This window comes from Rhinolophus sinicus, chromosome 3 (assembly GCF_057876585.1).
Source record: "Rhinolophus sinicus isolate RSI-liver-muscle chromosome 3, RSI-T2T, whole genome shotgun sequence".
In the NCBI taxonomy this organism is placed as follows: Eukaryota; Metazoa; Chordata; class Mammalia; order Chiroptera; family Rhinolophidae; genus Rhinolophus; species Rhinolophus sinicus.
The window spans coordinates 76,584,333-76,598,826 of NC_142503.1; the positions used below are offsets into that span (position 1 = coordinate 76,584,333).

Consider the following 14,494-nt stretch of genomic DNA (forward strand, 5'->3'; position numbering starts at 1 on the left):
AGAGACACAGCTATTAGAGCCTCACTTTTATATTTGCACATCATAGTAGGATGGATTGTGCTCCCCCAAAAGATATATCTAAGTTCTAAACTCCTCGGTACCTGTAAATGTGACCTTATTTTGAAATATGGCCTTTGCAGATGCAATTAAATTAAGGCTCTCAAGATGAGATCATCCTGGACTTAGGGTGGGCCCTAAATCTAATAACTGGTGTCCTTGTAAGGAAAAGGAGAGGGAGATTTGAGGCAGACACAGGGAAGAAGGTCATGTGAAGATGGAGGCAGAGATTGGCCACAAGTCAAAGAACACTAGGAGCTACCAAAAGCTGGAAGGAGCAAGAAAGGATTCTTCTCTAAGCCTTTGGAGGGAGTACAACTCTGCCAACAACTTGATTTCGTGTACTCCAGAACTGTGAGAGAATACATTTCTGTTGTGTTAAGCCACCAAGGTTGAGGTAATTAATTAATATATCCATCTTTTATTGAGGATATTTTATTAAAGAAAATATGTTACTCTCCACAAAAATCCGTGGTTTGGAGTCAGGCGATAGGCAGGAATCACAGCTCCTTTAAGCTAGGAATCGATATGTGTAGGAAGGTCAATTCATCCCCCTTTTCTCAATTGGAATTCTTCAACAACAGAATAGAGAACATGATTTTCAGTGGCCATTTTCTTACTTCTCCTAAAATTAGTATGTAGCCAGTCCCCATCTCGATGCCCAGAAGAGAAGTTAATCTGTTACATACATTGGAAACCTGGTAGAGTATGAAGGTAAGGTTCTCGTCTTTTGGGGGTTCAGATCTGGCCAAACATACAATGTGAAACATGCTCTGAAAAGGGGTATCAACAAGAGTGTCAACGCATAAAGGAAATATTACCTCTGCCTTCCCAGAGTAAGAAACACTGGGATTCAACCTAGAAGGCTGATTAGTTTGTTCAACAAGCAAACACAAAGGAAAAGGCAATGGGAGAGGCTCTGAAGGATTCGAGGAAGGAAATGACATTAAAATGCTAGGACTCTGCTTCTCTCGTTTATACCTTAATGAATCAAGGGAGAAAAGGGTTTTATAAAAATCATCTGATCACAGAGAGAATGGATGGGAGTGAAGAAGGAAAAGGAGGTGAGTCAAGAGCTGCACTGACAGTTCAGGTGAGAAATGTGAGGGCTCAGACACAGTGAAGTGGGAGTGAGAATGACAAAATACACGCTGGACCAGCATTGTCCACTAGGATTCCCGGTAATGATGCAAATGTTCTGTAGTTGCCCTGTCCACTATGGCAGCCAGTAGCTTCATGTGGCTACCAAATACTTCTCATGTGCATAGTGTACTTGAGAAACTGAATTTTTATTTGTATTCTGTTCTCATCTATTTAAATTCAAATTTGAATAGCTGTACGTCAGTAGTAGCTACTGTATTGGTCAGTGCAGTTCTAGAACTATTCAAGGAAGTAAAAACAAAAAAAATAACCCAAACTTCTGATTGAGTGACTTAGTGGATCATGGCGCTTACTCAGCAAAATGGGGAAAACATAAGGAGGAGTGGATTTTTCAGAGAGAAATCAAGATGTCAGCTTTGGACATGTTGAATTTGAGGAAGCCACTGGGTCTGTGAGTGAGGATATTCAGTCAGAAATTAGAAATATAATCTGAGGAAAGGAGGTCAGAAATGGATGTAGAGTTTAGGAATTTTGTGTGTGGATAAGGTTGCCCAGGGAAGCGGTTAGGCAGTGGTGGTGGCAGGGCAGGGCCTATATATAGCTAGTAGGATGGAGGGATAAACAGAGGACAGTAAGAAGGAGGTGCTTTTGCTCTGGGAAACAAAGGAAAGAGGTGAGCCTATGCAATACGAAAAGTGAGTTTGCAAGTTGGAGAATGAGGATGGGAAACAGAAGGCTTCCCATCTGACGGTGTTTGTCTTTCTACGAGAAAAGAGTTAAGATGCTCTGCTAGGAGTGAGGGGAGGGACAGCGATGTCAGAAATGATGAAGAAAGCTGACCGAGGACCAAGCAAGGAGGGGAAAAGCTTACACAGCACTGAGAACTCAGCTGAGCGCTTTCACTCAAGAGAGTAAATTCAATAAATGCTCTGTTTTCTCCAAACTCTGGAAGCCTCATGAAAATAATAGGAATAGTAAAGAATAAAAAAGATTAAAACCAAAACAGTGAAAAGAATGTGCTTGGGGCCTTAGCAGAAGGAAGATTTGGGCACATTCCTTAAAGGCAAAGGGGAAGGAAGAGGACTGATGAAAGACACAGAATGGAAAAAGCCACATTCTATAAAATATACAAGGGGAGGTGTCCAATCTACTCAGAAGAAGGCTGGCAGAGTTTAGACTCAGCGTTGGCAGCTACTGCGAAAGAGAAGAATGAGAAGTAGGCTGAAAACAGGAGGAGTAACTCTCTGCAGACAGAACAAATGAAAATTTCCAGCATACGACAGCCTCAGCGAAAGTAAACAGGCACTCCTCCTATTAAAAATGCATAGAAATGCTGCATAAAAAGGAACAATGAGAAAGACATCCACTGCCAAGTTTAAAAGAAAGGCAGTAAAATCTCCAGATGCCAGAAAGGAAGTGAAAAAATAAAGCTCGAGAGTCTAGGAGGGAGGTGGTGCCTCAGTAAGCCACGGGAATGGAAAGCAGGGATGGTAAGTGCACGCCAGCAGGGGCAGGAGATGAAGAGCCGGCCCCTGCAAGTCAGGCTGTTTGAGTTGATCCTCCCACATAAAGCCTGGAGCCTTCCTGCCTCACCCGTCTGTGGAAAGTAGACAGAGTGCTGCCCACGAAGCCAGGAAGAGAAGCCCTGGAGCTGTGCAGAAGGGTCAACTATAAGAAATTAAAATCCCAGACCCGTGACACATGTGAGTGTGGAGTCCAAGTGTATACAATATGCATATTGTGGGGCCCTAATCTTATAAATAAACATTGAAAACTGGTCTGTATTTTGCCAGGCCACCCACTGCCTCAGAGACCTAATTTGTAAAATCACCTAATATCATTAGGGAACAGGGGACTTAAGCCTCTCATGAGTGGGAGCCCAGGACCATAAAGCTGCTGGACATGGAGGTATGATGGCAGAAAGAGGAGGGTGAAACAAGAGAGTTGCCAATCTAAATCAGGAGATGAATTCACCTGAGAAGAAATGAAAACAAAGGCGACAGTAAAATACGTCATAATAAATACATTTAGGATCCTTAAAGAGGTAAAAGAAATTTCCATAAAGAATAAGAAATTATGAAACAAAAATAGGCAGATGTCCAAGAAGAATAGGTGGGTGAGAAAAAAAAGCCAGTGGAAAATGTAGTCAATGAAAAAAATCAGTGTGTTGGTGCACCGCTAGATTGGAGAAAATTGTAAAGAGAATTGGTGAACTGGAACGTAATGCAGAGAAATTAACTCAGAACACAGCATGGGGAGCTAGAAAGGTACAAAATATGCAAGCGTTGATGAGAGACACAAATGACCAACTGAGGTTCCAACATAATTTAAAGGAGTTCCAGAAGAAAGGAATATAGGATATGACAGAGAAACAATATTTGGAAAGAAAGTAGATGAGTTTTCCAGATGTGGAGACAGACACGAGTCTTGAGACTGAATTATCACATTAGGTGCTAAGTCTGGCAGTTTTTCAATACGTTGACAAATTCTTTGATACTGCCTTTATCAGGAGTGGTGTCCAATCTCCCTAAACCCCCGTTATGTGCCTGGCCTGAGAGATTTCGTTGAATAAATAGAATGCAATGGAAGTGATACCACGTAACTTCTGAGGCTAGGTTAGAAAAGGCAATATAATTTTGCCTTGCTTTCTCTTGGGATGCTGGCCCTTACAAGCCAGCCACTCCATTGTGAGAAAGCTCGGATCACATGGAGAGGATGCTTGTGGGGATTCTGACCAATAGTCCCTGCTAAGGCACCAGACAACAACCAGCCGCACACAGCAGACATGAGTAAGGAAGGCTTTAAGATGACTCTGACACCATCTGACTGTAACCACATCTGAATCCAAGTGAGACCTGCCCACTGGAACCCAGTCACCCCCAGAACCACACAGATAATAATAAACGATTGTTGTTTAGGTCTATAAGTTCGGGGTAGTTTGTTATGCAGCTGGAGCTAACTGGAACAGGAGGATAAAAAAAATAACTGCATATCTAGAAACACTGTAGTGCAAAGGTAGGGGGAAAAATAAAGAGATAATCTTAAAAGTTGTCTAGTGGGAGAGATAGACTAACTTAGGCTCTGAGGTCAGGGGTGTTGGTCTGTTTCATTCACTGCCTTATTGCCAACACCTTGAGTGATATGTGACACAGTGTCAGTCTCAATATGATCTGTTGAATATCATTTAAGGAAAAGACCTATCAACCTAAAATCTAATACCTAGCTAGACTACTCTGGTCGGCTGAAAATGGCCTCCAAAGATGTCGACATCCTAATCCTGGACATCTGTGAATATAGTACCTTAAATGACAAAAGGATATTTGCAGGCATAGTTAAGAATTGTGAAATGGGAAGATCATCCTGGATTATCTGGCGGACCCAGTCGTCACAGGGTTCTTGTAAGAGAGAAGTAGGAGAGCCAGAGTTATAGCGAGAGGTTTAAAGATGCTATGCTGCCGGCTTAGAAGATGGAAGAAGGGGCATTAGTCCAGGAATGCTGGCTGCTTCTACAATATGGGAAAGGCTAGGAAGCAGCACTTCCCTAGAGCTCCTGGAACAAATGCATCCTGGAGATACTTTAGTGAGCGACATGCATTCATTTTGGACTTCTGACCTCCAGGAAGACAAGATAATAAATTTGTGTTATTTTAAAGCCGCAAAGGTTGTGGCAATTTGCTAGAGAAGCAATAGGAAACTATACAATTATCATCAAGAGTCTTGGCAAATATAAAGACAAATTTTCAGACAAAGATTACGAATTTATCCCCCATAGACCTTTGCTGAAAGAACGTGCTAAGGATACATGCTTTTCAGCAACAAGAATGTTAACCCCCACCCCCGTCAAAAAAAAATGGGATGAAAGAAATAATGTTAAGCACAAACACTGGCAGGGCTGCAGGGGCAGAGGGAACCCTCCTAGGCCGCCGGTGAGTGGATGGACTGGAGAGACATCTGGAAGGCTGCACTGCGGGACTGGGTCCAAGTAAGAATATACACACCCCAGGACTCTGCAGCCTCACTCCTGGACATGTGTTTCAGAGAAATTCCCACACAGGACTGAAGGGGTCCCGTGCAGAGGTTTATGCACGGGAGTGCTGTTTGCAGTAGGGGGAAGCCGGGATGCTGGGCACAGGAAATGAGGCGGGTGACCATCACAGCAGTTAGACACATCAGACCAGATGTGCCTACAGCAATATGGACAGACCTTAAAATTAGAGTGCTGAGGGGAAGCAGGGAAGGAGTCTACAGCACAACACCATTTACATAAAATACAAACAACACATAAAACACAGTGTATGAGGGCACCCATAAAATGGAGGAAAGGAAATGGGATAGAAAAGGAATAAATAAATTAAAAGAGGGACCTTTCATGGATCAATGAGTGTGCCTTTAACAGAGGAATGTAATTAGCTTATCTCTCGGCCCTGCAGGCCAAATTCAAATAAACAAACGAAAGAAAGTAAATACAAAGATGAGAGCTCAAGAATGTGAGACTATGTGAAGCCAGAGAGTGAGATACTGGCAGTGAAGACTGTGGTGCCAGGTGCTGGAGAGGTCATAGGCAAACCTACGTGTGTGTACAGTCACCTGCAAGCACAGGTGGGTTTCTGAAATGAGGGAAGCTACTGGATGTTCAATCTCCCAGGACATTGTAGGAACACAGACAAGATGACCCAATCTGTTGATGAAGTCATCTGTGACTAGTTCACAGAGGAGTGACAAGCAGGAATGAAAAGTGGCACTGGAGTCCTGAGTAGGATTAGAAACATTATTATTAGCCATAAAAGAAGGAGTCTGTTCCGCTTGTGATACGCAGCAGCGTTCACTGGGTAGGTGTAATTTCAGGTAATTAGGTTGTAATTCATAATTTCACTGTGTAATGGAGCTGGTTGAGATGATTTCTGTACTGTACAAGGGTGAGACTCACTGGGCTGGAAAAGCTCTACTTAATGAGCTTGGGGCAGTTAGTTCGTCCCTGTGTACCTCTCCGAAAGCTGCCTCCTACAAGTCCAGGCTTTGTGGGTACTTTGTAGAGAACCACTCTCATTGGAGATTTTGAAAACAAATGAAAAATCAGAATGTATTTGCAGAAAAACATATATTTATCCCTATAAATCTCATTTACATAGTTTCAGGAAAGTAGTATTTTACTGTTAATGGCAATTTTGAGAAGGCTGAATCCGAAGAGAGGAAGACCACAAAATAGAAGGAAAAGAAACCCAACAGCATTTCCATTCTCTGAAGATTTGACAGGTGGATTGTTTTCTCTTTTGTTTTACAGCTCACGCAAGAACCTGGATGGATTATCAAAATGGCTGCATCAGGGGAAAGACCAGTGTTTTGGCTGTCTTCCTAACGTCTCACTAGCTTTCCAACAAACAGAGTCAGCTATTTTCTTTATAGCCAAGAGTTCACCTACAAACAGCCTCGCTTCCTCACAGAGGCCGGGGTCCTGGAGAAGGGAGTTCCAGGATGGAAAAGCAAACACTGGTGCCCACAACTCCAAACGTTACCTCATCATTTCCATGGCACACATGTGCATGAAGCCTTTTTACAGTAACTGAAACTGTTTCCAAAGAAGACAAGGAAGAATCATAGTTCTGAGAGGCTTTTGCCTTGGGTCCCACTCAAAGCTCCCTCAAACTGCAAGAGAGGAGAGGTGACAGGTTTTTACCAATAATGCTCTACTGGGTTCAACTCAAGATAAATACATGCTGACAAAGCTTCTCTGTGAAGCAAACTCAGTTTGCCTTCATTTTGTGTTGTCTTGGAATGTCAGGAAGATTGATCTGTGGGACCTTAAGGGATCTGGCACCCACGTAACTATAGCAGAGAATGTTTACTTCTGGTCTGTGTGGAAGCAGGAGATAGAATGGAAAAAGGATGAAGACAACATAGGGTAATAATTAAAACAATAGAGCAATGAAAATTGCATCCCATAGTAAGGCTACCAGAGCCTAAATTTTGGTGCTAAGAGTTAATGTCAGTGTAAACCAGGACAAGCTTATTCAACGTCTGTGGGCCTCAGTTTGCTCATCTCTAAAAAGAGTACCTATCTCATAAAATTCTGGTGCAGATTAAATGAGATGTGCATAAATCACTGCTCCTCACAAATAAATGCTTGAAATATACCCAGTGTTATAATTTAGGCTTTAAGTCCTGCTTTGCCTTCAGAAGCATCTAGTTTTAGTCCGAGAAGGGTATGTTTAATCTGCAAATATTCAAAGAATGTTAATACTATCAATATTAACAGGTCCTTAAAAATAAGCTCAATCAAGACTGCATCAGTAAGTGGTACCTTGTAAAACTATCTGTTTTCCTTCACTGGATGGGTGCAGGAAGTTCTGCTCCATGCCAGGCAATGCCTCCCTGCCTTTGGTACCCCAGGGTGCTCATGTCCTGCCAGATTCCAGTACAAGCACACCCCTTGCCACCCTCCCTCCTCCAGCTCATATGACCCTGTGAGTGGACAGAGCAGGGTTGAGAAGCCCTTGTCTTTCACAGGTAGGGTTTATCACTGCCACACTGTGGGCCTAGGCGGAGCAGGCCCGCTGTGAGCAGAAGGCGCCAGAAAGGCTGAGGTTCTCCCTTTCTCAGTCTACCTGCAGAGAGAGGTAAAGATGCCTGGAGAGGCTCTTGGCCCACGTCCAGTGCGCGAATGAAGGGCATGTGCTGTTCCTGAGTACTTGCTGGGAGCAAAATGAGGAAGTGTGCTGGGTCCTAAACCCATTCATTGACTCAGTGGTTCCTGGAAGGGTCTGAGTGGAGCAGTTATGCAGGACAAGTCTGTTTGGCGCAGGATGGGTTGCCATCAGCCTGGGTTCCTGAGTGAATATATGGAACAGTACTGTGCCCCCACCCCCAAACCTGTGTTAGACATGCAGTGCAAGCAAGAAATAAGCTTTTCTGGTGTGCTACGCCCCTAAAATTTGGGGTATTAATTTGTTACTGCGGTATAACCTATCCTTATCCTATTACAGCCATACAATGGGGGGGTGCCACCCGAGACCCCCAAATTGAGGTTGGAAGGAGAGTACTAGGGACAGACCCCATACCTCGCCATTCCCTCCTACGTGGCCTGACTAGGGGGTGTTAAAACGGGGTTTGTTTTTACAAATCTTTTCTGAATTTAAACTCAGTGAATATTGGCACCCTTGACCTCATCACATAAAGAAACTCTTAAGAAGAAATGGAACAAATAAGCCATGAACTAAGTTCCATCAAGGACAAAAGAGACGACTGTGCTTGTATATTAACATCAAGCCACTCAAGCCGGGAGATGCAGCTCACTGGCCACAGTCCGTCCTTTACTTTTTGTTCCTCTAATTTGAAAAGTAAGGAAGAGTATAAAGAAGAAAAACAGGCCTACCCTTCCACTGCCTAGAGTTAGCCTCCATGAATATTTTGGTGTATTCGTTTCCCTTTTAGTTCTGTGGTTGTATTTCTGTATAGTAGAAATTATACAACTATAAGAATACGTTCATTTCAAAAATAAAGTAGTGCCCGCTAGAAAAGTCCAAGTATCCTCTGACTTACACTCCTATAACCCTTAGCACTATTATTAGGAGATTCGTTTACGTTGCTCTGGTCTATTTTAAATATTTTTACACACACACATATATATAGTTGATCTAAAGTTATACATACATAAATTCACAGTAAATTAAAGTACAATTTTGCAGTCCTGCATTTTCTTTCTACAGACACGACACTGTGATCAAGAAAAGAACAGTGGAGGGGAAGACAGAGTGCGAAGAGCTCAGATGGGACCTAAGGCTAAATAAGGGGAAAGAAAGATGAAGATCTTTATTTAACCTATATAAGGACACAATAATTTTACTTCCAGAAATATCTCCACTGTTACTGGTTTTCAGTTAAAAATATCCAAGAGATACTGACTTACATACAGTATAACTATAACTGAAGGAGACAATCCAGACAAAGTGAATGGCTGCTTCAGAGACACCCCATGTTCTGGACATGTCGATATGATACCACAAATCTTATTTCCCAGTAGGGGTGGACAGCCTAATGGTAAATGTACGTTTAAGTAAACTAATTAGTGGAAAGGAGTACATAATAAAATACACACTCAACATTTAAGGTAATTATTCTTTTTAAGTAGGCCCTTTTGGTTTAACTTGGATTCCTTTTTCGATTCCTGTAAGCATGACCATTGATTGACAAGTGCCCTTGGAGATAATGTGGGTAAATAGTGGAGGTGGATTTGATGCCATCTTTAGATCTAGTTCAGTATTTAGAAACTGGCACCAATGGATTCAGAACTAAGGGTTCTGGGAGAGGACCTTATGGTCTTCTAAGAGGGTGCTCTGTAAGACACCACAGTCAGTGACTTCATAGGACAAGTGCTAGCACCCCCACAACCTCTGGGATCTCTCCTGTATGAGAATGACTATGGGCAGACATAGTGTAGCTCCATCACACCTGTCATAATCACAAATTTAAAAGTATCCCAAAGGGTATCAGCCTGATCTCCCTGAAGAGAAGAGAAGGAGCTGGAAATTGAGTTCAACCACAAGGCCAACGATTCAATCAATCGCACCTACATAATGAAACCCCAATAAAAGCTTTAAATACTGAAGCTTGAATGAACTTCCCTAGTTGGCAATAGTCTGAGTGTTGTCGCACATCATAACCAAAAGGAGGTAACACAATCCAGGACTCCACGGAGGGAAGACAACTGGAAGCTTTTCATTTGAACCCCTTCCAGACGTCACCTAAGCATCTCTTATTTTGGCTGATTCTGATTTGGATCTTTTTGCTCATAAAACTATAATCAGAAGTTTATAAAAAATTGGCTCAAAGGATTATATGATAGGATTGTTACTTGGAAAAGCTTAAGGAGTAAATGGATCCTGAGAGTGACAATGTATGAAGGAAATTTCTCTCTTCTCACCTGCATCCTTCCTTTCATGCCTCCTTTACCAGCCTCACCTCCCCCCGCTCCCCTGCCCCAAAAGGCTACATTACTAGGAATTTGGAGTTACTTTCTGTTAAGAAGGATGAGGTGAAAAGGAAGGAAATGGGCACTGTAGCGTTCTGGAAATTTACCTGTTCATTCCTGGCCAAGGCACCAAATGGCAGCCATTAAAAAATCTGGAGTTTAGAGTCCTTGTTTATATTGTAAAAGACTTCAGCTGAATTGGGTGATTCCACTTTTATTACAAGGTCCTATGAACACAGATCAAGGAAATCTCTACATAAATGTAACACTGCATTTAGGAACCAAGAGTGATTGGTCTGGAAAAGACAGACACTTGTATCTTATCACTGGTGGAAATACGGCCCTACCTCCCCCCGAGCCAAGTTAGTTAACTAACATTAAAGGTTTTTCAAGACATTTTGAGGAGGAGTGGGGGAAACAGAGAGGAGGAAACTTCAGATTAGGGTGACTTTTATTTGGTTCAAAAGAGTGTGTCTTTCAGTCTCTTGAATTTACTGTGGTGATGACCAGAGTCAAAGAAGAGCCAGATTTCAAGGATGAAGGAAGCCCAGGAGAGGGGATGGAATTAATTCCCAGACATGTTGAAAATACCCAGATGGGGCATGAGGTACTAGGAAAAAACTCGGTTAGTACCACCTTATGCCATGAATTTGAAGAACTTTCTGAAGAATTTATATAAAATCTCAGAAGGAACTGGTGGGGATCATTTTTGATTCAAGTCTATGATTCAATGGGACATAGATTTATGAGCTGTGGTCACATCCAATTTGCTTTACCAAACTATCTGGGGAAAGCATTGATCATTTTTGCTATATGGCAGTTGATCTAAACAATAAGATAAAAATGCAAATAGTGTGGAGAAGCTGGACCTGCCCTCACACGTCCTTCCTAAGAGCTCCCGGGGTACCCTGTGCATTCCCTCCTCCCTACCACTTGACATATACTATTGTAATGACCTGTTTGACTGCCTGTCTCCCCAAAATCTTTCAAGCTATGACTGTGTCGGGTTCATCACTATAACCCCTTGGCCTGGCACAGAGGAGATGACCGATCATGTTTATGAAATGAATAAACGAATGAATGAAGAACAAACTACTTCCTTTGTAGAGCAATTAATTCTGCCTTGCCTAAATTAAGTCCATTTCTTTAAGTGTGAGGAAATAAATGATTATATTACAGAGCACACAGAAATAAATGTTTATCTCATTTAATAATGAGCTGGGACCAATAATAAAAATTGTCTGCCTGTTGTTCCTTTGTTAACTGCTCTGCCAAGTAGCCCAATCTGTTAACTGACATTAAAGATCTAATTTAATTAAATCTTGAACAAGGCTCAGAAAACCTACTGAGAGCACTTGGTTTAATTACAGGCAGGGGGCAAGCACCAATCCTATTGATCTGGTCAGTTCAAATTGTATACAATGAATGTGGGCAGTGAAAAAAAATGTGGCCTCAGTTGCTTTTCAGGCAACTTTGATGAACTGTGGATTCAGAGCTGCTATAAAGGCAGCAAAGGCCAACCAGCCATGTATCATGTGGTATCACAGGGATGGAAATGAAAGCATACCTCAGTCACTCGACAAAGCTACACATCATGAAGAACAGAAGACAACCAACCACAAAAGACAGATTCCTCCTCGGGGAAATTAAATATATTGGGTGGTGGCGGGTGGAATTCATCCAGCATTTAAAGTCTAGTAAACTGGCATTCAAAGGCATCGAGCAAATTCTATGAGACCCACAATTATCTTGAAAGAGAAATACATCCAATCTATGGGTGTGTATACAAATTTCTGAAGGCATTTCCCGTTGAGGAAGAGATACAAGTTCCTCCATATATTTTTATTTGGAGATCGCTGAAATATAAATTTATATAAAACCATATTAATTACAAAACTTAAAAGGTAATAAGTGTGATCAGAAGAAAGGTCATCTAAGTGCTTTATGAGTATGAACTAATTTTCCTGCATTGGGTATTATTATTCTCCCCACTTTGTGGCACAGTAAACTGAGCCCAGAGAGGTTAGGTGACTTGCCAAAGACTCATGTGACCTGGAGGACAGGCTCCACAACCTTAGCACATACTGTAGAACCGCCATACTATGCTATTCTTAATGTAACATCCAGAATTGGAGAAAATACCCGAAGGAGGACTGGCTTTGTATCTTTTGCTGGTCACAATCCAGTGCTGTGTTGGGCTGAAGGAAATTGAGTCTAAACCACAACACATAATTACACCTAAGACCAACACTTCCTTCACAAAACATGCACCCTCAGAATGGGCACGCTAAGAGCAGGCACACCTAATTAGGGCATTAGTCATAACGATCAGGGAGCACAACCCGGGAAATTACAGGTGGTGGGGGCCTTAGCACGGGGGAAATTTCATCAGCTTGTCCAGATAAAGTCTTTGCTGACTGGGATGATTTACACTTGCTGATGCTAAGCCTGGAGAATGGCATCCGATATGGCTGGTACTGAAAACAAGCTTATGCACATGAGTTCAAACAAAATGATGTTCAGAGATAAAGAAGGAAGGATGTTGGTCTTTTAAGTATGACATCGGCCACGAATGAGGAAAAGAGTTGAACACATTCAAAAATGGTCCCTTCTTCCATAACTCAATGGTAACTAAGAAAGTTTACGTGTGGATTAAAAATAGTGAGTTGCACATGGTGACCTTTCTGAAGAACAAGTTATTCCCAAGGAGTTCTTTAAAAGTAAGGGGGAGTGAGAGAGCAACAGTGAAGGTTGATGAGATCTACGTGATGTATTTTCCCCTCTAATTCAACCTTCTCCTGTGTGCAAAATTACCAGAGCATAACTAGAAAGCATGCTTCTAATATTGCCAAGATTGAGAAAGAGAGTAAAGTAGGTCTAGTAATTCAAAGTGAAGTTCAGAGGGAGTTGTTTCTGATTGAAGAATTCCTTACTTCACCCCCAGTCTAATCACAGATCAAATTCACAGTCAAACAAAGAAGTACTTGTAGGTTCCTAAGAGAAAACTCCATCTTTGGAAAACTGAGAGCTTTAACAAATCTGCCCAACGTTTCTATCCTGAAACATCAGCTCCTTTAGTAATGGATCTATTTCCTAAACAAAGTGGCTCTCCATCTGCTTCAGGCCATAGCGCCATTGGCACACGGGGGTGAACACCAGGAATTACACATACACACATAGACGTACACACACACTTCACACACATATACATGTGGAACACACATATATACACATGTATACATTTATATGATTTTTGTTAACTTCAATAAGTCTGCGCTAGGAGACAGTTCTTATTAGACTCAGTATAGGTAAGTGAGAGTATGTGCTATAAATTTAAAGAATTTTAGAAAAGAAAATGCAAAGGGGGAAAATTCTATGTATTTTTGTAAATTGTAAAATATTATTAGTTTATCGTAAAAGAAGAACATTTTAATTAAGCTCAGGGAAGACGTGCATACCTTGGAGAAGGGTTTGAGAATCACCGTGCTATTACCATCCTCTTAGATTCATGATTCTAGACAATAGTGGGTGTTTTGTTTTTTTTGCTTGTTTTTGTTTTTAAATTTTACCTTTACACCTCAGCACTTCCAAATTACTTTCCTTTCAAGAATGGCTTCCAACCCAGAAAGGGATGGCGATTCCCAAGACCACAAACGCCACGCAACTCCTGCGAGCTGGCTTCTCTCACCCTCAGGGAAAGGCCCAGGCTGGCTGGACGGGGCGCGCTCACCCGCCTGCGGAGCCGGTCCCGCTCCTCCCGGATGGCGTTCATGGTGGCCTTGGTCCTGTTCAGCTCCTCCTCCTTGCTGCACAGCATGGCGGTCAGGCTCTCATTCTCTTCCCTCAGCCCAGCCAGCTCCTTCTCCCAACGAGACCGCTCTTCAGCCAGGTTGGGATACAGGTCCCGGCCGAGTACCCCCTCAATCTCCTCGACTGTCTGGAAAACAGAGCCACAAGACAAGGGAGTGACCTTGGAGAAAGGGAAGGGGAGGAAACAGGCCAGACAGGAATGAGTGTCCACAGAGGAGTGGATTCTACGGCCCACTTCATTGCAAACTGTAACCATGACCCGTGACACCCCTAAATCATCCTCTCCCCATTTTAAGATGAGGGTCTGTTGCTCGCTCGGGTCCTAGTCTGTGTGAGCCAGCCGTTCCCAGAATAAGAAAAGCACAGTTAGTCTCTTCCTGGTGTTGAAGTCTCTCTGCGGTGCTAATTGCCAGGTCCACACAAATGTTTATCTCCTTCGTCCACATTCCAGGGTTGGTGATGACACACGAGCAGAGAGCAAGCCAGTTCGTGGTCCTGATCATGCCAACGTGAAGTTGCCAACTGCATACAAAAATCTAACTTGAAGTTTCCTAAATTATA

The 14,494-nt window shown here is 42.4% G+C and overlaps 1 protein-coding gene across 3 annotated transcripts in view; it reads right to left on the reverse strand.

The window, feature by feature from the left end:
• MCC (MCC regulator of Wnt signaling pathway) overlaps positions 1–14,494 on the reverse strand; it is a 379,018-nt gene that overhangs the window by 52,752 nt on the left and 311,772 nt on the right. For all 3 annotated transcript variants that reach the window (XM_019727795.3, XM_019727797.3, XM_019727798.3), the window contains one exon: positions 13,854–14,060. In XM_019727795.3, the coding sequence (XP_019583354.3) occupies positions 13,854–14,060 (207 nt within the window). The remainder of the gene's footprint in view (positions 1–13,853; positions 14,061–14,494) is intronic.